The 22827-nt window shown below is 40.5% G+C and overlaps 1 protein-coding gene across 1 annotated transcript; it reads left to right on the forward strand.

Moving 5' to 3' along the window:
* The first annotated feature begins 86 nt into the window (after positions 1–86).
* On the forward strand, positions 87–22073 carry SEC23IP (SEC23 interacting protein). The gene is made up of 19 exons (XM_082286506.1): positions 87–267; positions 3919–4439; positions 5843–6038; positions 6491–6684; positions 7005–7094; positions 8708–8828; positions 9164–9253; positions 9900–10041; positions 11287–11495; positions 12118–12236; positions 12820–12990; positions 13376–13471; positions 13652–13858; positions 14019–14174; positions 14744–14846; positions 15753–15938; positions 16348–16510; positions 18491–18591; positions 20811–22073. Exons 1-18 carry the CDS (start codon positions 120–122, stop codon positions 18570–18572), a joined length of 2994 nt encoding a protein of 997 aa, XP_082142632.1. The 5' UTR covers positions 87–119; the 3' UTR covers positions 18573–18591; positions 20811–22073.
* Positions 22074–22827: the final 754 nt, after the last annotated feature.

The following is a 22827-nucleotide window of genomic DNA, read 5'->3' on the forward strand; positions in this document are numbered from 1 at the left end:
CTTCCTGTGGGAATGGCGGGCGGGCCCGCCTCCTGCCCCTCACGGCTGCGCGCGGCCGCCGCCGCCATCTTGGGTGAGGGCGGAAGGGGCCGGGGCAGGGACGTGGCCGGGGCGCGGCCATGGCGGCGGCGAAGCCCGGGGGAGGCACCGGCACCGGCACCAACCTGCTCTTTTCGTCCTCCGCCACCGAGTTCAGCTTCAACGTGCCCTTCATCCCCGTCAGCCAAGCGCCGGCGGCGCCGCCCGGCCCCGCGCTCCTGCCCGCCGGTACGGAGAGGGGGAGACAGGGAGATAGGGAGGGAGGGTGCGCAGCTGGGAGCGCAGGGGCTGTGCGGGGTCCCGCCGGGTCCCTCCACCGCCGCCACCACCGGGAAGGGGCGGGGGGCCGGGGGACCCCCAGAGCCGAGCCGGGGCTGCCAGGGGTGGCTGCGGGCCTGAGGGGGCCCGGTACGTGTGGGCTCGACCCGGCTCTGAGGCTCTCCGGGTGTCCCTGGTGGTGCCTCAGGAGAGGCACTGATCGGGATTACATATTCCGCTTTCTGGCACTTAATTTCTTCTGCTTTCCCCTACTTAATGATTGTGTTTGTGGTTTTTAGCGCTGTGTCTAAGGACGGGCGCTGATCATCGCGTTTCCAGCTCACCGACGCGTCAGTGCTTCCATTCAGCGTGTACTTGCTGTTTTCGCGTTTTTTAAGCTTCTCTCTCATGTTATTTTCTGTTTTACCAGTTTGAAAATAGCACGTTAAGCAGCCACCTTAAATATCGTTTGCTAATTTAATCCTGGTTCTAATATCCTTTCCTCGTAAAGCTTTGATGGTGTTCCTGACACATGCGTGTGGAACTTAAAATCTGATGCTTAGGCAGTTTCAGATAAAGGAATGGATTTTTCTAGGAAGTCAGAGGTTAAAGCTTTAAACACTAGAAATGCATCTAGAAATCAGATATGTCAAATTTTACTGCATTGTATATGTTGGGATTGGACGGATGACGTTTAAAGGTCCCTTTTAACCCAAAATATTCTGTGCTAAGTCTTCAAGACTTCATTTCAACACTGTTGTGTCTTAGCTAAAAAAAGTATTATATAGCTGGAAATCAGTGCAGTACCTCTCTGTAGATTTAATAAATGTTTGCTAAGTGTGCCTTTGGAATAGTTTTTTAGATCAACTACTTTTTTTGGGTAGGAGGGATAAAAGCATCAGAATATTATTCCTACTTACTTGAGGTATCTAGGTAGTTGATACATTTACTAATTCCATTGTGTAATTCTTACAGTTTTTCTTCGATGCAATTATACATTAATTTTTCATTAAGAAAATGAAGTAATTTTTGAGTGCTGATCTGGCTAGTAGCTTCGCACAAATGACTGTTCTGGCAATTTCCTGAACATTTTTAAGCCAGCCAGGGATAAAATCGGATGGAATTTGATTAATGTGGTGAATCTTATACTCTCCATGTGACTTAAAATTTGATCGAGTTAGGATTCATGGTTCTGCTGCTGGAGTGAATTTCAGTGTCAGAGATTGTGCCACATTCCATGTCAGTCTAAGTAAGGCCCATGTCCTGTTAAATGTTCTGTTTCCATGGTCAAGTGTTCTCACCATCTGTCCAGCCAGGTGTTGTTGGGATCTTGCTGAGTACAATAGGTTGTATTTGGAATCCTAGTATGAAACAGGAAAGAACAAGCTCTTGAGTCTGAATTTTAAATTGTGTAAAATGTAATAAGAAACAATCCTGGGATTTGTCATCTGACAGCCAACATTAGGGAGCTGTGTGCAGTCACTCATTTGTTTATCCATCTCTAAGAGTAAGTATTTAGTGGTTTGACCTCTGCAGTTGGACAATAAGAGACATTCTCTGGCTCAGGTGTAGGTGCTGTAGGAAGGGAGGAGTGTTCCCAGTGAGGATGTGGACTGATGTCACTTGTGGTTGTCTGGTGACAATCTGTGAATGACAAGGTTCTGCCTTGTTTAGAGAGGGATGTCCAGGAGGTTGACACAGTCACAGTTGAAGAAAGACTGTTTTGTGCATGGGAAGAACACATGTCAAAGCTGTACACTCATTTTTGTACATTTGTATAACATGCTTGTCTTTCCAATATAGTTTTTTGCAAAATTAGAAAAAGGCAAGATAAAAAGTAATGTTTTGTGCTGGAAACATGTATATGTACAGTTTTGGGTTTATTTTAACAGAACTTTTGTCAAGCCTGTTTTTCAGGGAAAGCTGTACTTAGGCTAAATGTCCAAAACCTATTTGAAACTGGGGAAGAGCAGCTGTTTTGTGAACACTCGTTAGCTAAAGGCCTTGGGAGCTCTTGAGCATATTGCTGCATGTTTATGGTGACCTGACACGGTGAGGTGAAGGGCCTGCTCTGCTGCCAATTGTTTGGGAAAGCTGAGAGTTGACTGTGGTTTGCAGTGTGCTTCTCTCTGTCCCACAGTGTTTGTGAAATATGAAAGGAAGGGGATTTTATTGTTTAGAAGTTGAGACCTTTTATTTAGTATGAATGGTTACTCTGCTTGTAGCTGGGAGATAATCCCCAGGCCTGACTTCAGAGTGGTTGCTGCTTCTGAGTGGTTTCAGCGTTCTCCACACAGTGGCTTACACACACAGATTTTGGCTTTGTTCCTCAAAGGGGGATCAAGTACTGTAAATGAAAGTAAGAGGAATTGATAAATGCAGGTGTGCCTCAAATTGACGCTGTCTGCAAAGTCTAAATAAAATATGGTTAAAATAGTTCTTACTAATCTTGGCAGCTGAGTTTTTTATGATTAATTAATTAGAGCAGCAGCTTCCTAGGGAGACTTCTCTGTGGATTCCCCTGTACTCCCTTGGTACTCCCTATTACAGTTGTGTTGGCTGTGGGTAAAGACATTTGTTGTTGGCTGCTTGTAGCTGCAGAGGCTTTTGGTCTCTCTCTGCCTGGGGACTGAGCAGCAGAGATACTCCGTGGTGTCTTCCCCACAGCCGGGGGTCATTTGATTGCCAGGCAGGTGAAACACTGCTGGTTTCTGCAGATGGCACTGACTCCTTGCAAGGTACTGTTCTCTCAGCAGGCAGGCAGTGCTGCTCAGGCCATCACAGCCTTAGGTGAGCTTACTGTGAGACCTGCAATCATGACAAACCTCCTTTTTTCCCACTTGTTCCTAGATCACTGCAAAATAGAAAACTGTGTTTGATCAGGACCTGTTTTATTTATTTTCTCAATGTGAAAGGGCGTTCATGGCCTTGCATCTTTAAAATCCTCTCCTGCAATTATGCAGAATGAGGACTGATTTTTTCTGCACCAGAGATGTGGCTTTTATGCAAGTCTAGAGTAGGATTTTTTAGAGAGAGCTGGACTAAGTCCTGCTTATTAAGTGGCTTGGGATCATGAGTTATGGCCACCTTGCAAGTCAAATGAGAAACCTTTAGAGGGCTCTGCTGAAGGAGCAGTAAAGAATGGATGGGTTACCCAGTAGGTTTGGCCTGTTTAGGAATGTTTTTAAGCTCTATCCTAAAAACTGGAGCATGAAGTCCTATGCTTAGTAGCTGTTTTCATGGTGAAAGGATATGAACCAAGGCTGTTCTTGCATTTGAGGGATAAGTGAAGTTGGGAGGGATTTTAGTGCCTGCCAGATTGCCCTGGGTAGGTCCTGAGTCCAGTTATATTATGGTTTCTTATTTAATATTTTTAATATTTGTTGATTTTTCTGTGTACACTGGTGACTTTCACGGTCCATTTAAAATGTTCTTGAAGACTTGGTATCTTTTGTTTCATTTTATGACGTGCTGAATCAAGGATGTGTGAGCTTTGTAATCTTTTTGGCTTTCTGGGGGCCAGCAGTTTTGGCAATAGCTGATGATGTTATGGAACATTTTGACCCCATACAGTGGTTTGAAGCTCTCACAAGATCTCTGGCGATCCTTTTGTTTTTACAGATGATTCTGCAGATGCTGGGGAAGAGGACAGCTTCTTGGGTCAGACTTCTGCCAGCCCCAACCCGCCACAGACTTTCAGCTACTTCTCTCAAGTTCCCAGTAGCCGCGATCCCTTTGGAAGTATTGGGCAGCCACCCTTAACAACTGTTTCAACACCTGTCGGAACACCAGCCTTCTCCAGACCTCCCACTTCACTTCCACTCGTGTCTGGGTCACAGGATGGGCAAAATGCCTTTTCACCACATATTCCCAAATCCCAGTCTTACAGTGCACCGCCCACTTCCCAGGTGGGAATGGCGCCTTATCAGCCCCCTCAGCAGAGCTGTCCCCCGCCGGCCAGCACTGCCCTGCCCGCAGGGACCCCCCAGCAGGGCTATAACCCCTACAGGCACACCACCCTGAGCAGCAGGGCCAACCCCTACCTCACCCCGCCCCAGCTGCAGCAGAGCCACCCCCCTGCCACAGCTTCTCCTGTGCCACCTGTGCAGATGTACCAGACACCCCCGGGGCCACTGACCCAGGTATGTGACTCCTTCCAGCTACCACAGCAAAACAGTCACTTTCCTCTTTGAACTGTGTGTTTTATCTTTTGAAGATTTTTCTTCTCTGCAAAAAAAACCCAGAAAAAAGTCTTGAACCATTTATAACAGCAAAGTCTTTTCACTAGAAATAGCTTGGAAATGTTGTTTCAGGAAAACTTCCTGATCTTTGAAGTGAGTGTACCCTGAGGCTGTGGGAGCCTCTGGGCATCAGAAACAAAGCCAGGTTGTGAAGTTCTGTTGCTCTTTTCTGTGGGTTTCTGAGTTTGCTGAGTTTCAGCCATGCTGCTGCATTTTTTGTGCCTCAGCTGTAAATCAGGTCATTCAGCTATTTGCAGGATATGGGCAAAAATGTTTTTTGAAGCTGGTTTTGTTGGTGAAGCCAGAACTTTTTGAAACTAATCACATAAAATTGTCAGCAAACTCTTTGAAACACATTGGTTGAGAATTTTGTGTGATATAAAGCATTAATCTCCATTCTTTTTTACCTGCACAAAATCATTATTAAAATAATGCTAACAGGTTAGTAAAACCTGGCACGTTTGCCTTGAAAACAGCAAAAAATTTTTTTTTATTTTTGCCTGAGCTACTGCTACATTTCTGTTATGAATAAAGAATGTAAAGATTATATAATGACAAACATAGCAAAGGCAGCAGAACCTAAACAGTCTGGAGTTTTAGATTATATAATTTCCGAATTTCTGTTTGTTGAATTTCACATACTGTACAATATTTTTGTGCCTTTTTTTTTTTTCTTTTAAATATATCATTAGCCAAGGCAGTTGCTACTGCTGACATCAATTGCTTTTAGTTGTACTGATTGGGATTTTTGTACAATTTGTATGAAATCAGCTTTATGTACACTGTAGACCCATTCAAAATCAGTTACTTTTCTTGTGCCATTGATGCTACATTTCAGTTTGAAATCTGCCTGTTTTGATCACTTTGCAGGAAGAGAGCTACTTAAGTGGCCACTTGTTAAAACTGGGAGTCTTTATGCAAAAGCATAGTTATGTGTAGAAGAATAATGAGAAGAATGCATTTTTATTTCCATGTCAAATTTTGTGGCTGTAAGAAACAAGCTCAGCTCAAGTTTTGAAAATTTAAGAGAATTTGAAATCTCACTGATTTTAGGTGATCGTGAAGCTAAACCATGGCAGCTTTTAACATGTTTGTGGGAATGAAATTCACATTCTTTCTCAGTTTGAAAAGGTGTAAGTTTTCAAACACATGATAAAGTGGACAGTTTTTTTAAAATGGAAGGTAATGTTCTTGGGGAGGAAAAGATATTAGAACTAAAGGTTCAGAGTGTTCCCTGTAGCAAAGTATAGAAAAGTTCTGTAAAAACCATGTGAGATTGAGGTGCTGAGCCCATCTCTTCTCAGTTTCCACAGTCCCAGCCCCAGCTCCAGCCTGCCAGGCCTGCAGGGCCCCTGGTCCCAGCCCCTCCTGTGCTGCTGCAGAACCAATACGAGCCAGTTCAGCCGCACTGGTTCTACTGTAAGGAGGTGGAGGACAAGCAAATATGGATGCCATTCAGCATTCTGGATTCTGCAAAACTAGAGGAGGTCTATAATTCTGGTAAGTGAGCAGAAGGACTAAAGGAAAATATGGGGGTAATGCCACTTATGTGTACGGCAGTAATAAGTAAGGTTTTGAAGATGTATTTTGTGCCACTTAATTTATTTCACTGACATCATCACTGCTTGATGCTGTCATTGTTGAGCTGTACCATCCCAAATAGGTATCAGATTTTCATATAGAACTCCTAGTTATTTGTGTCTTGGGTTGCCTTTTTGTTAAACTGCCAGTTCTGGAATAAGTATTCATATTTGGGAATTTTTCAAAGGTTTTTTGTTGTGTACAGAGCATATAGAAGCATTTTAGTAGCATCACAATGTTACAAAGCTTCTCTGCCATTGTGTGGCTATCAGTCCTAATGGCCTAATATTGATCCCAGGAGTGGCCGGGGCTGGGCTGAGATAGGAGGGATGTGTGTTAGTGTGGTAACCACGTGTGGCTGTGTGTCCCAGTCCAGCCTGACCCCGAGAGCGTGGTGCTGTGCACGGACGGGGGCCGCTACGACGTCTTCCTGTACGAGCGCATGAGGAAAGCCGTGTACTGGGACGAGGAGCCCTCGGAAGTGAGGCGCTGCCTGTGGTTCTACAAGGGAGACAAGGACAGCCGCTTCATCCCTTACACCGAGGATTTTAGTGACAAATTGGAGGTTAGTAAGTCACAAAGTGTTAGATCAGTGTATTACTCATCTTAGAAACAGTTCTTTCTGTTTTATTAAGATGATTAGCAGAATGAACTTTCTGGCACATAAGCAAATCCTGGAAAGAGGAGTGTCTAGAAGGCCACATTGCTCCTGCATCAGTCCTGCACTGCTGTGACCTAAAATCTACTTGTGTAACTCTACATGTGACATTCTTATATGAACAAAGTTATGTACATTTTAACTGTAGCATTACAGATGATGCATGAGGCCACAAAATACTGAGAAGGTTGCCATGCTGATTTTGTGTAACTTGTTTACTGTTTCAGGCAGAATATAAAAGGGCAGTAACTACAAATCAATGGCATCGGCGACTTGAATTTCCAAATGGGGAGACAATTGTTATGCATAATCCCAAGGTAATGATTTTGGCAATTTTGTCTCGCAGGATTCATTAGGGGTGAACGAGCAAATGGATGGAAGCAAAAATTGAATGCAGTCTTAACCTCGCATGGAACAGTACCAGTTGGTTGTTCTGAGTGTGTGTGCATTAAAGATGATCAAGTTTACAGAACACTGAACTTCAGTGTGCTGTCATGTGGTTTAAAGACAATGCTTTCTAAAACCTAAAGAGAATAAGGGTTTGCATAGTAAATATTTTGGCTAAGCGTAACTGGCAGCAAATGGTAAGCAATTTGAATTAATTTAACCTCAGTCTGTACCAGAAGAAAGAGAATTAAAATTAAGAGCTTTCATGTGGAGAAGAGCATTAATCTAGCTAGAAGGTAAGTAGTCAGTTTATTTAAGCCCTGAGAAGGTTTCTGCTGTGACTTTTTAGGCCATAAGAAAGCATAGCAAGACAAGCTGTAGAAGTTATTCTAAATACTCTGTGAACAGTCTCATGTGATTAAAACATGGACTTCAGCCTTATTGACCAATGCTGTTAACTGTTCGCTTATCACAGGTGCAGTAATTAATACATAGAACTACTCAAGGGCCAGAAAGGATCATGGTTGTTATGCCATGGTGATTTTTTGCCTTTTCTTTTTGCCTGTTATACCTTTTTACAACTTCTGTATTAGTGCTTTTTTGCCTGCATTCTTGGACTTGTTAAGCTAGGAGACTAAACATCTTAGAAGCTTTGTAGTTAGGGATCAGTGTGCCCCAGACCCCAAGGTCCTCTCCAGAACACATTCTGTAAACTAAGATAGAACCATCCAGGGGAAGGCTCCTTGGGGAGGGGGGCTCACTTGAGCCTCTCCTTGGGGAATTTTTGATAGATATGCTAATTAGTAACACCTCTAATGTTATACCAGATCTTTTGGGGAGGGATTGAGGTGTGCATGGAGGTGCATTCAACCTGGACACATGCACCTAAAGATCCTTAAAATAAATACCAAGGTAAAATCCCTTTTCCCCTCCTAACTGTGTTTTATTATTGATTTTAAGACCGGGAAAAGGCATCAGTTGCTCCTACTTTAAGTGTTAAATAATGCTGGTTGGGGAATTCTGTCCAGTAAAAACCTAGAGAAGGAGCATTTAAACCACTTGGTGTCATAAATATGAATTCAGACTGTAATTCCTATAAACAGCTGTACTACTGAATTCCTCACTTTCTAGTGTTTTCAGACTGCTTCAAATACTGTTGTCTTTCCCTGAGAGATACTGCACATTTTTTTTTTCCAGTTTCTCCTTGTGATAGAGTTATTGTAAATAAGGTAGTATTCAATTTCCTTACATAAGCAGCAATCTGCTAAGGAAGAGTCGATACTGGAGAGTGGGAAAGAGGAGCTTGAATAATGCTTGGCTGAGTTAAAATGGTTCAGAATTACTGAGCAGGCCCAGCTTCTTCACCTAGTGGTTAGAGTCACCTGTTTGCTTTTCACACTAATGAGGATTTTGTGGAAGAAAACATTTGAGTTTCAGATGCAAGGTAAAGCAATCAAAAAATGTGTTAAACCATGCAGTGCTTTCAGACTAACATTAATCTTGAGGGCTTACTGTGGTTAGAATTGGACACTATTTGTTGCAGGTCATAGTTCAGTTCCAGCCTTCTGCCACACCAGATGAATGGGGCACCACTCAGGATGGCCAGGCAAGGCCAAGGGTAGTGAAACGTGGAATTGATGATGACCATGATGAGATTCCTGATGGTAGGTGATGAGATTCCTGGTGTACTTGGGTCTGCAGTGGGGGCAGTCATTTTGGGTCTGTGTAAAAGCTGGCCAATACTGGGTGGAGTGGCTGTGTGCTCTTTGTGCCTGGAGTCTAAAGATTAAAGTTATTCCTTCATCTAAACTGCTTGAAAGAGGTTATCTGGTTTTAATCAATGGAGTCTTGTGGGCTCTGTTATATCCTGAACCATGTTGTGTAATAGGCTTTATAAAACAAGCATGTATTACACTTGCTTGACTCTAAACTTCACTCCTGCAGTACATATTGGTACTCTGAATGGTTTTTTTTTTTTCTTTTCCCTTTTTTTCTACAGGAGAAATGTCCCAAATTGACCATCTGGTATTTATGGTTCATGGCATAGGTCCTGTATGTGACTTGAGGTTTAGAAGCATTGTTGAATGTGGTAAGTTTGGGCTCGTATAATGAGCATTTATATTCTTAACTGTTTAAATGTGATTCTCTCTAGCTTATATTCAGATAAGCACATCTTAATAACTTTTTTTTTAAAGAAAAATCTCTGATATTAAGAAGTTCAGTTTTTTCATGGTTATTTTCCAAAGGCCGAAGCTGTGTTCTGTCAGACTTGAAGCTTTAGCTGTTATTACTAGTACTCAGTACCAGACTTGCAGGGTGATTTGGGTTTTGGGATGTGTGGTCAGGGGTTTTTTTGGTTGGTTGGTTTTTTGCTTTTTCTTTTTGTGGTGTGAGTGGATGTGTTTGCTTTGTGTGGTGTTTGTGTGTGGTGTGTTTTTTTATTTGCTTTTTTTTTTTTTAAATGCATTCCAATACAATTGAATAAATTAAAAAAGCCCTGTCTGGTTACGGAGTGAACAGGCAGTCATTGTGAGATAAATAGATGCTTGCTAGAAAATCCACTCTAACAGAAATGTGCACTTTCTTATTGTTAGAATAGTAATACTTGAAAAGATTTTTCCAGTTTTCAGTTTCCATCATTTGTATTCTGATTATGTGTGAAATTATGGGGCAGGAGGGACTATTCACGTGTTACATGAGTACTGCAGCTCTCAGTTTTTCATTATTCTTTACAGTTGATGATTTCAGGACTGTTTCTCTGAAGTTGTTGCAGACTCACTTTAAGAAATGTTTGGAGGAACGCAAAGTGAGCAGGGTGGAATTCCTTCCAGTTCACTGGCACAGTTCTCTGCATGGAGATGCAACAGGTGTAGACAGGTGAGGGTGTTGTTTAATGTTGAAAACCTCTTAAAAGCTGCATTTTAAGGGGTTCTGGAAAGTGGAGAAAAAGGAGTTCATATGCTCTGCAGGCTAGATGAGTAAATGTGTGACTGAGTTTCAAAAGAGAATTGCTAATTTTTAAAAATTAGTATTTTGATGAGTAAAGCTGGAAAGACATGAGGAATATTTTCTCTTGTTTATTTTCATGCACACACCTGTTCAGTACTGCATTTGCATGAGAGTGGCCAGTGCACGATACCTGATGATGAGTGAGTGCGTAGAGATTGTGATCACAAGTATGAAGTAGTGAGCATGGAGATGTTTTGTCCAGTACCATGTGTGGACAATTCAGAGTGCAGAGTTTTCTATTCATTACCTTCCTGCAGTCTGATTGAGTTTGACCCTAGGAGTTACTTCTGAGGAAGACGTGGAGCCCTCTGTCTGGTCCTAGAGGGGTACCTGAATTATGATTGGGAACTTGAGCTAAGGGGTTCTTTTTTGAAGCAAAGTAGCTGTATTTGGGTAGGAGTGTTCCAGCATTTAAAATTCTGTTTTAAAATCCCTTCTCTGTGCCTACTGCTTTGCTGTGACTTCACATTTCAAGCTGTTTTCCCTTGCTCAAAGTTGGGGAAGTAGAAATTGTGAGGGTGGAAACCTGTGCCACTTAAAGTCATGCTGATGCTCTCCAGACTGTTCGAGTTCAGTCAAATCTCATTGCTTTCCTCCAGTCTTGGTGTTTTATTTGCATTTGAGCACTGCATGAGGAGGGATCCTTATTCTGTTAATCAAACCAGGCAGTCTCAAGCCTATAGCAATTCCACTGCAGCTGTCTTGACTCCAGGCAGGCAGATGGTGATGCCAAGCTTTTTCTTCAAAAAGAGAGTATTACGATTCTATGGTTCTAATTTTATACGTGAGTTCCTTTTTCTCTTCCACTTCAATCTGCTTACCAGACTTCTCTGGTACTTTCTGAGAGCAGTGTTGGAATAGCGAAGAGGTTATTTCAGGCATCCCTTCAGCCTGGAGAGTAAAAAAGGGAGCTGTATCTTTCTCAAGTATTACAATCAGCAGGTAGCATTAATGTATGAATATGCAACAAGGCCAGAAGGCTGTATGGTTTTTTAAAATCTCTTTAGAGACCTTTTCTGTAGAATTTACATGGCATTAATTTCAAAAGCTAGCAAAGTCCTCACGAGTGTTTCTTTAAAGCCTTTCATGCTTCTAACGATTCTGTGTTACCAGGAACATAAAGAAAATCACTTTGCCGAGCATTGGTCGCCTGAGGCACTTCACCAACGAGACGCTGCTCGACATCCTGTTCTACAACAGCCCCACCTACTGCCAGACCATCGTGGATAAAGTGGGCATGGAAATGAACCGCCTGTATGCGCTTTTCATGAGCCGCAACCCCGACTTCAAAGGGGGAGTCTCCGTGGCTGGGCACAGCTTAGGTGATTGAGGAATGCTGCTTTTATCCCAAATCAGTTCCTTCTTAAGGGAATTGGACCTTTCATTAAGCATAAGGCTCAAATTAGCTGTTAGGGCTTGGCTGTCTTTCAGAAAACAACTGACTGAAAGACAAACACCTCTCAACAGCTGAGTTTCTCGGCTTTGAGAGAAAGTCAGTACTTCCCTTCATGAAAACTTAGTATCTAATCTGGATTTAAAGTCAACAGGTTATCTGGTGTCTTGTTAGGTGGGTGATTTCTGTGTCTCAGAACCCCTACTTAGTAAGAGCCCAATCATTTTTTGAAAGATAGAATAAGTGTTAGAGCAGCATATTGACATATTGGTTTGGAATGGAACTTTTCCTTCAGTACATCAAGCAGTCTCAGGTATTGAAGGAAAAATAATTTAGTCATGGCATCTACATAAAGCATGAACAGAGGAAAAAAAGGGGTTGCTTTTAGTTGAGAGTGATTATGTTCAAGTTAATATATGGGTATTTTAATTCAGCCATCTCTTTTGATCAATCTGTACTGTGCCATTACTATTGCATATAAATCTTGCTCAAGATTTAGGAACAGGAAAACCTGATATTTTTCCCAAGTCAACTCTAATTCCTGTTTGCAGGTTCCTTAATTCTATTTGACATATTGTCTAACCAGAAGGACTTGGCTTCATCAGTAAATTCTGGACCATTCTCTGGTGTTAATGGGAGTGTGAAGGATGTGGCTGTTCATGATAAACAGGTAATTTGCATGCTGGTCTTTCCAGGCCAATAGATCTGATATTTTCAGCCATTCCTTTGTTAACTTTTCAGAATTTATTAGCTGAAACATGTTTGTGGGTTTTGATAGTACATTTAAATATGTTAATGGAAAGATGCAGTTTTGTAAATATTGTCAGTTCCCAGGGCAAATTAATTAGATCTCATGTTAAGTTCCAAGTAGGTCAGTAATGAGATTTGATGGTGAACATCAGCTTTGACCCTTGTGAGCATGTAACTTCATCTAACACTATCTAAATGCTGTGAGAGATGTACAAGAGGGAAAGAATGTATGTGTTTAGTCTGAATATGGTGACCAATTGTTTGATGAATAAAAGGAAGCTTTTCTGAGAGCATTTTGTTCCTCATACTATTTTTTAAATATTTATTTTGCAGGTCTATTTTAGTGGAAAATCTGTGTCCTGTTTCCCTAAAAGTGGATGTATGTTTACAGAGCTTGCATGATAATGTTTTTAAGAGAAAGTAGTCCAGCTTGGTTTTGTTTGCTGCATATTGGTTTTTCACTGTCAGAGGATGTGATTGTGTTTCTGTGCTGTTTTGTTAAGATGACTGAAGATACCAGTTCCTTGGGCTCCTCCATTGCGACTTCTGGCGATGATCTTTGCGAGCCTGAAGCGGATGAAGATGTTCCTACTTTGCAGAAGACTCTGGAAATGCTCAGTCTGTCAGAGTACGCAAGCACCTTTGAAAAGGAGCGAATCGACATGGAGTCTTTGGTACAAAAATGTTCACTTGACTTGTAGGGATTGCCCAGGGTATGGAGGTTTATGTTTGGGTTTTCTTGTTGTTTTGTTTTTCCTTTGAGTTCTGTGGCCATGAGAGCAGTTGCAAAGATAAGATAATCAATGCATGACTTGAAGACTAAATGTTCTGTGGCTCTTGTCGTTTTTTTCTTGGTGTGGTGCATTCCCCCCAGTTATGTTAAGGCACTTTGTGTCACGTCTTTTTAATTTTTTGCATTTTCTGTAGCTTTATAAATTGACTTACCAAATTCAGAAGTCATTGCCAGTAAGAAATGATACATTTTACTAGAAAGGTTATAAGTACTTTTTCTACTAGAAAAATATGTTTTGATATGTGTGTTTGGTTTTTTTTTCTTAGCTCATGTGTACAGTTGATGACCTGAAGGAGATGGGGATACCTCTTGGACCAAGAAAGAAAATAGCTAATTTTGTAAAAGACAGAGCAGCCAAGCAGGTAAATACATATTTCAGGATTGAAATAAAAAGTTGTTAGGCAAATGTAACTGACTTCCTTGCTGTGGAGTAGCTTCTATTCTTGAACACTCTTGTTAACATCCTGAATATATTAAAGGAATTTTGACAACTGTGAAATTAACTTTTTTTTTCTCCCTAACTTTAAAACTTTTCTCAAAAGGAACAGAAGAAAGCAGTGGCAGAAAAGAAAGCAGTGCTGGCTGCCACACTCCAGACTCAGGAAGACACCCAGAAACCAAAAGAAGCAGTTTCTTCTGTCTCCCCTTCAGAGTCTGGTCAGATGCACTCAAAGAGGAAGCTCCCAGTTGGTGCATCTGTGTCTTCTGTGAACATTGACTATGAGTATTTTGAAGTTGGAACTGGCCAGGTGAGTCTACATAGATTTAAATGATTTCAACAATTTAAAGGATTTGAATAATCCTGTCTTTTCATTAAATTTTTCTTTAACGTTGATGACCTTTTGCTACTTTCTTTGAAGCTTTGAAGCTGACAGTTCTGAGAGATGATGTCTGATTTCTGTCTGGTAGGTTTCTGTGGTTTACAATGCACTGGACTTTGAACCAGATATTTTCTTTGCTCTTGGTTCCCCCATTGGTGTGTTCCTTACAGTGAGGGGTGTGGAGAAGATTGATGAAAACTACAGGCTCCCTACCTGCAAGGGGTTCTTCAATATCTATCACCCAGTGAGTAGCAGTGTGTTTGAAATTTGATTTTAGTTGATGTAGATGATAAAAAAGGCAGAATACCAAGTTTTGGCGTCTGAGCATTACACCTCTTGTTCCCCTGTGTACATTTCACAAAACGCTTTCAGGCATGGGTTGGTTTGGTAATATGTGCCTTGTTCCTTTTCATAACTAAGGAAGTTTTTTTGGGGGGAGTTGTTTGGGTTTTTTTCATTAGTTTGAGGCCACTTTTGTAGACTTTTATGGAATGTTTGTATTTTTACATGTAGTGTTTGTCCTTTTCTGTCTCATTTTGTTTGACAATTCCACAGTGACATGTTGATAGAGATTGAGTGCAAGGAAATCTTGCTGTTGTGTTTCCTCATTAGAATCTCCTTCTGTAGGAGAGCAAGACCAAAGTAGTTCATGAACCTGCCTAATGTGTCATGAACTGAATTCTTGTAAATTCATAGTACAGAATTCAAAAATGGTTGTCTATAAACCATAAATAGGGATTTTTTTTTCACTGAAATGTAATAATTAGAATAATTTTAAAGATAACAAAATGTCAATGTGTTGTTTCTTAACAGCTTGATCCCGTAGCTTACAGGTTAGAACCAATGATCATTGAAGACCTGGATTTAAAACCAGTTCTCATTCCACATCATAAAGGCAGAAAAAGACTTCATCTGGGTAAAAAGAAAACTTATTTCATATGGATTCTATTCATTATTTACTCATTTGATGCCTTAGAATATTGTAAGATTTTAAGAGACTAATGAATATTCCTGGGTATCTGACTCCGTGTTGTTCCTAAACATCAGAGGTGATTCCACCCAGCCCCGTAAGTTGGGCATTCACAATTTCATTCAAAATTAATAATCATATTTCCTCCAGATTTAACCTTCTCATTACCAAAGTTCCATTAAAAAAATGCTGCACATTGCTTGTTCATTTCTAAGATCTGAAACAGAGACTAAATTTATTGGTTTTTTAAATCTTGACCCTAATGACCACCATGATGTGTTTAACCAGAGTCTCTTCAGTGTTGGAAACCCTGAGGGAGAAGAAGGTTCTGTAGCCATTGGGACTGATTTTGTTGCTCCTGGGTGCACATCAGACCAAGGTGGTCTACTTAAATTTTCCACATCTAATAAGGAAAGTCAGTTTTGCTGTTGCGCAAGTTCACAGAGCCCTCCTGAAAGCCTCTCTTCAGGCACTTGGAGAGATTCTGTAGCATCTGTCCTTTAGAATTGTACATTAGTGTGAGTTTTCTTTGCTAGACTAGACAAGGTACTTGTTTTAGGTTACAACTCTCCAAAGGTGTGTATAGTAAAGGAGAAAAATATGGTCTGTTGCTCTTTAATATTCACTTTGATGTAGGTGGGTTCATTGACCCACTCAGTAGGAAGTCGATTGTGTATTAATTGCATTTCACCTAATCTTGACTAGAGAAGCAAGAAAGACACATTTATGACATAGCAGGCCTGTTTCTCCTGGTAATTCGGGTGTTTATTGAACAGAGCTTCATCATTCTGATTTTAGTTTGTAATTTTAAATCCTTCTGTAGTAAATTTTTTGGGTTTTTTTCTTTCTCAGAGCTGAAGGACTCTCTCTCTCGTATGGGATCTGATCTGAAGCAGGGCTTTATTAGCTCTTTGAAGAGTGCATGGCAGACCCTTAACGAATTTGCACGAGCTCATACATCTTCAACCCAGCTGCAAGCAGAACTGGAGAAAGTGGCTAACCAAATTAAAGAGGAGGAAGAAAAGCAGGTGGTGGAAGGTGTGGTCACATCACTGGTTTTCCTGTAACTTACTTATCTCAAATAAGTTGACACTTGGATATCCCAGTGACTCTTGTTAAGGAGGCCTCTGCTAAAAGCTAAAAGCTCTGTCGTTCTCCTCTTCAGATGGGTGGGGGAGAGAAAATACAACAAAAGGTTTGTGGGTTGAGGTGAACTCAGGAGAGATCACTCAGCAGTTGCTTCTTAAGGAAACTGTTTAAACAGTTAGGAAAGAAACAAACCAATAGTTCAGTAACCTTTCTGAACCATGCTGGACAGCTCAGGTTGTTATTATTGTCTTACCACAAGCACTTGGAAATTACAATAGGAAAAATGGTAATTTTTCTTAATTATAGTCAAGCGGGCTGTGCTTGAACATAATTTAAATCTGAAACTCTTTAATTTTAGCTGAGAAGATCGCTGAAAGCCCAGACCCTCCAAAAGATGAAGATGTTTCAGTGAAGGTTGGAATGCTAAATGGAGGGCGTCGCATTGATTATGTTCTACAAGAGAAACCAATAGAAAGCTTCAATGAGTACCTGTTTGCTTTGCAGAGTCATCTGTGCTACTGGTGAGGGGAAATATCTGTGATTCTAGAAATACTGATTAAGATACATAGTATGTGTGATTGTCCAGGTGTCCAGACTCAGGGTGTTGTGCTTGAATGTCACTATTTGATAATCCTATTTCAAAATAAAATTCTGTGTTAGCACACAGTAAACAAATCTGTTTGCGATAAAGACACTGCACACTGTTCTCTTGACCTTTGACACTCCAAACACACAGTTTTAGCTACTGTCATTTTCAGAACAAGGAGAGCTCTGAAAGCATTTTCACAGCTGTAGATTTTCAAATAAAACTGTTCAGGAAGGAATTTTACTAGATTACAGTAAGTGGTAAAACTTTATTGCTTCCTCTGGCAGAGCAAAGGATGTGTGAGCTATATTTAACAACCCACCTTTGTATGTAGTAGTCAGCGTTGGGTGTGAGCTGTGCAAAGTGTTGAAGGAGGAGGAGTGATTGGTCTCTCATTTTGAGTTCAGCAGGTGCTGGACAAAGGGCGCTCTAAATTCTTTTTGCAGGTTTTGATTTTCAGTAGGTAATTTTAGCAGCAGGCATTTTTCCCAGAGGTTAAAATACAGCACTGAAAGCGTTACCTGAAGGGTCTCATTAAAGCCATCATCAGTTCCCCTGTGAAAGCTCAGCACCTGCCAGGGGAGGGGTTAGCGAGTCTTGCTGTGAGCACTCTGTCGGGGTGACCCGGTGGTGGCAGCGCCGTTCCACAGGCGGGGCTGAAGGGATGGGAATTCTTTCCACAAGGTGGCAGCCGATCACTGCCAGGGTTTCGAAAACTGGGTACCCGTAGCTGGTTTTGTCATTTGAGTAAGGAAGATGAGCACGGTGATTAATGACCCAAATAGGAGAGCATTTTTTCTTAAGGAATGGTGGGAAAAGCTTTGAATTAAGTGCTCTGAGTGTTAGAGAGATTGGAGCTTGTGTTGAACCCTCTGCTTGCTTGTTTGCTGCTCATTTAATGCAGAGACCATCAAGAAATGTCTGTGCTTAATTGTGGAAAATACATGTAGTCCCTTAGCTTGCATGTTTAATTCTGTACTGGTGTTCTGGAAATTGTGCTCCTCATATTTGGTGGATCACAGTTCTGGCCATCTAAATCTCTTTTACTGGCTGTGTCACTTATTTTAAAAAGCCCAGGAAGCTGCCCTCATCTAACAACACCTGCAGCTCTGGAACTTTGTTAAAATTTGCCTGTTTAACATTTGTTATTTTTTATGTCGGTATTGTTTATGTGTATCTAAATAGCATTTTATAAATGAATAAGAAAATTAAGTCTATTCATGTTAACTTTAAATTCAGATAGCCTGAAGCTTTAATTTTTGAAAAGAGGAGGGAAAAAGGCCTCTTGGAAACATGGCACTTGAATTATGTTAATCTTTGTTATTTGAGAGCTATCTTACATTTTAGTGGTAAGGAAGAGAGGAAGACTATGGGTATTTAACACGGTCTGTTTACAATTAAGGGCCTGGCAGCTAGAGAAGAATGAGAATATTGCTGCTAGAACTGGCAAGGCTGAGTTTTGACACTGGGCTAATTAATGGAGTGGGACGAGATGAACAGAATGAAGTGTGGAATCTGTTCAGGAGCTCAATGCAGACCAAAAGTGATGCATTATTTGAGGAGATTAAGACAAGGAAGTAACATCAAAGAGGTAGATAGAGGAGGGGATTTAGAGTTGCAGCATAGGAAGTTAGGGAGGACAGAGGAGGAGGAGGTGCAGTAGAAAAAAGGTAAATGCATGGGCTAGGGCTGATAGCAGAACTAGTTCTAAGCTGGTGTAGAATTGTAGCTTGAAGGAAGTTGGCCATGTTCATGAAAAATAAACACTAGGCCAATAAGTTGTGCAAAGTTTAGAGAGCTGAAATAGGATGAAATCTGACTTAGGAGAATTAGAACATGGACCATAGTGAACTAACTTATTCCTTTTTGGTTTTTTTCTTTTTTCCTTTTGTTTTATTTATTTCATTCTTCATAGGGGATCTGAAGACACTGCCTTGCTGTTTCTCAAAGAGATATACAGGACTATGAATATCAATCCTGAGCAGCCACAGCATTGATGTATGAGCACATGAATTTGTAAGTTTGCTCTAATGTAACTTCTGTGCTTATATCAAATTCAGCTGCAGCTTAGATGTCTTTACTTTCCCTTTCTCCTCTGAAGTTTCTATTACAAAGCAGACAACCATAAAATGTCATTTTGATTGCAAAAACAATTTCTAAACTTGAATGCAGAGGAAGCCTTTGAGTTCTTCCTTTAATTCCCAAAAGATGTCTGATGTTAGTAGTTTTGGTACTGGATAATAATTGCTAGTACAAATACAACCAAAGTTTGATCTCTTTATCGTGCTTCTCTCTGTTTGGTTGTTCAGTGAATGTTCAAGCACAGGAAAATTTGGTGAAATTGAATATGATGAATCTTCATTTACAGTGCAGTAGATTAAAGAGCCCCAAAAGTGCTTCACTGCTGCAAGGTCCATATTTGATCAGTTGACCAATGGTGCACATTTGCCAGCAAAAAGCTGTTTGTCTCCTAAGAAAGTGTTAAACATTGATATTGATAAATTACTGAATGAAACCCTTACGTAGGTCAGTATTTTATTATCTTTGTATAGCTTGAGAATTTCAGTAGACCAAGTGAAAGGACACAGCCTGGAAGCTGGTTCCCTTGGGAAAGAAATTAAATACACAATATAATTGGATATCTTAGATCTGAAATATTCTTGCAGGTATTTTTATTTTAAGATGTGTGGTTCCAAACTGGGGATCTGTATTGTACCAGTTTGCATCACTGCATGTTATAGAAAAGAAAATACTTCATTTTGAGAGGCAAGGAAGAAATAATATGCACCTTGCCTTTGTGGAATCATACAAGATAGTTTCTGATGTATTTCTCCATTTGCAGAAGAACTGATAATGTCAAGGTACATAAATACCCAGCATGAAGAGAAATGCTTGACATTTCAGAGGAATATTTTAGGTGTCTTTCATTGCTATCATACAGTTTTAGTACTCTTTTGTAACAGAATGCTTCTGATGGTCAGCTGATAGCAGCTTTTTTAAAAATAAAATGTCAAGGCTGATCAAATGCATTTCTTTAAAGCATTGAGAAGTAAAAGGAAAAAGGCAGCACCAGCTGGCTGCACAGCTCTGACAGTGGTGTATCAGTCATCACAATGGCTTATGCAGAGTCTCAAGTCACAGTTGCAGAACTTTTTCCCTACTTGTGTTTCTTTATGATGGCTCTGGTTGAAATCATAGGAATCTCATTGCAAAGGAAATGCCTTTAAGTCTCTTTGCAGGGGGGAGTGGGATGTGATAATTTACCAGTGCAAAGCTCAGAGGAGTTTGTTGGTCAGCTGCAGCAGACACTGGGTTAATTGTGGTTTTTTCATTGAGAATTACACCATTGGGGGACAGTTCAGCAGGATGTTACACAACAAAGCCCAGTCAGGGAAGTCTGTAATTCCATTAGCAATTGCTCAGAATGTCCCTCAGCACTGGCTTGACTGAACAGCCTTTGAGGCTGGGATTCAGATACCAGAGGCTTAAATGGCAGGGCAGGATGCACTGAAGTGGTGTCTTGGGAAGGCTGCACACCAGGAAACAGGGATCTTTTTACATGAGAAGAAATGCCATTACATGAGCTGTGTAAAATATTATCACATCACAAGAAATCTGGAAGTACTGAAGTGGAAAATTCTCCCCCAGCGTTAGCAGCCATGTGGGTTTTTTCTCTGTTTTTTTTTTTTTTCCTGTTCTTTTAAGACCTTCAAACGTGAAGGGTGGCAGTGTGAAGGTAATGGATTGTCCAGTAGTGCCTATGACAGCAACATCCATTTTTTTTTTAATGAGTAACTTGGTTTAGCTCTTCTAGACCATCTTGAAGCTGCTCTTTGTGAAGCAGTAATACAGGGTTTCATGTAAACAATAGAATGTGCACCAGCATATTAAAGCTTGGATGTATAAACTATCACCATCCTCACTAGGATAATTTATTACCAAAAGCTAAAGAATCTAATAGCTGGTTAAAATGTATAATGAATGACACCCTATTAGCAGTTGTTGTGAGCTTTTTCTGTTTGCAGTTGTAATTGCCAATTTGTGTCCACAGAAAGTACATTTCAGAGGCTTGCTGTATGAAGTTTCATTAAAAAGATGTATGGATTTTTAGATCTTTTTGAGTCCTCTTGAAATTGAATGGTGGCATATTTAATTTGACTAGTGCTACTGCAGAAAGAGAAAACCTGATACATTTCCTATTTCCAATATGTCCATGTTCTGTTTTCTCTGCACAGCCATACCTGTTGCTCCAGCAGACTGGTGAAAACCCCTCTGAAGAACATCTGGTATTTTCATAGTTGCACATGACAGGATAAGCATCAGGGGTTTTTTTTCCTATCAGTCCAGAACTTGCTTGGATTCTACCTTCTTGTGTCACTTCAAGCAAACTTAAATTATGAGATGATCAGCACTGTCATTCAGGAGATGGATGGAATGACAGAGTTTTGATCTGAAATCAGTTTAATTGTACCATTGCTGAATATAAGGTGATTGAAGAAGGGTTTTTTGGCATGCAGATTGTAACTTTTCTCCTTCAGCTGTCCTGTCTCAGCTGGCTGCTGGACATGCTTTGCCTACCAAGGCAGCATGTCCTTAGTAAAAAGGACTTGTTGAGGAACAGCAATAATCTACTTTTCTTGACACATTTGTTCATCCACCTTTAAGAAATGAAATGTGAACTGTAGTTATTACCATCTTTAATACAGATTACACAAACCAGCTCGTATTTACTAAAAACTAGCAACCAGAATAATTTTCTTACTATTGTAAGTGTGATGGAGATTATTTTATAAAGACCTTTTTAAGCCTCTGTTAAGAGTTTTATTGTGGCTTTTTTTTTTAAGTAAAAATGAACCTTTGACTTTGAAAATATTACAAGTTTGTTACAGCTCGTTCAGTGTTCACATATTCTGAAATGAGGAACAATTTAAAATGACATTTTTATCTGGTAATTATAGAATCACAGACTGTTCTAAGTTAATTAAGGCAATTTTAGTGAAACTAGGCTGCAGTTGTGAGAACTAAAATACTTACCTTGACCTTGGAGTTTAACATCTCAAAACAGTTATTGTAAATAGGAGCCCAAAGCTTATGGGTGCTAGATAATAATCTAGATCCAACCCTGCAATCCAGAATCCATTTTCATGCAATGAGGCTGAGGTGAATTAGGTATTGTGAAATCCTTGGAATTCATGTCTCTGAATACTGAACTTCTGTAGCTTTCATCTGGCTTCAGTTTACACACACATTGTGGCTTTCCTTAATATTAGTGGCTTAACCTTAGTCCTGACTATTTGCCTCTGTTATTGCAGTAAACAAATTTTGAAATGCAGTATGGTTTTTTTTTTCTTGATATATATAAAATACACATTATTGTGTATATAATTTGATTGCTGTAATTAAAATTACCTTACTTCCAGTGGGTCTTTACAACAAGGTTTTGTATTTAATCACAAAAAATAGCTTGGAGAGGTTGCTTAGACCAACTTTGCTGCTTAGGCCCTTGTTCAAGGCTGGAGATCCTTTGCGTCTCTGGCCCTGTTGTAATGGTTGACTACTATGATTGCAAATTTTTTTCTAATACACAGTTGAAATTTTCTAGGTGGAGCTCGTGTCTGTGGCCTTTTGTCCTTTCTCTGCATCTTCAAGAATAACATCTCTGTCTCTTGCACTCTTATGCTTCATAGTTGAGGACAACAGCAAGATTTTCCTGTTTGGCTTCTCAAGACCCAACGCTTTTCTTGGCATCTCCTTGCCTGCCATGTGCTGTGACCCTCTAGTCAGTCTTGGGGCTTCCCACTAAACTGGCTTTTCAAAATCCTTTTTGTTCTGGGGAACAAGTTTGCTGAAGGAAACTTTTTATCCAAAACAGCCAAATGTCTTTGTATCTTTAAAAATTAACCTCTAAGACAGAATTGTCTAAGTTTTACAATGTTCTTTGGTAGTTAGAATACAAATTTTTTTAATATGTATACACAACAAAAACCTCACTGGCCACTCAACAACAAAGACCACTGGCCTCATTTTCATCATAAATACCACAGAGTAGAAGGTTATGTGCACTTGTATTTATCAACTCTGTGCCACACTGAGCATGCCGATGAGTTTGCTTAAATAGCATTTTTAAGAAGCTGCTGGGCTGTGACACGTCCCCCTGGGAGGGGCAATAGCACCAAGGAACAGATTTTGGGGTTTGTGAGAGGCGTTGGTACAGGGGGACCCTGGCTGGCAAGGAGCTGCCTCTGCAATGGA

This window comes from Coloeus monedula (genome assembly GCF_965178545.1).
Source record: "Coloeus monedula genome assembly, chromosome: 8".
In the NCBI taxonomy this organism is placed as follows: Eukaryota; Metazoa; Chordata; class Aves; order Passeriformes; family Corvidae; genus Coloeus; species Coloeus monedula.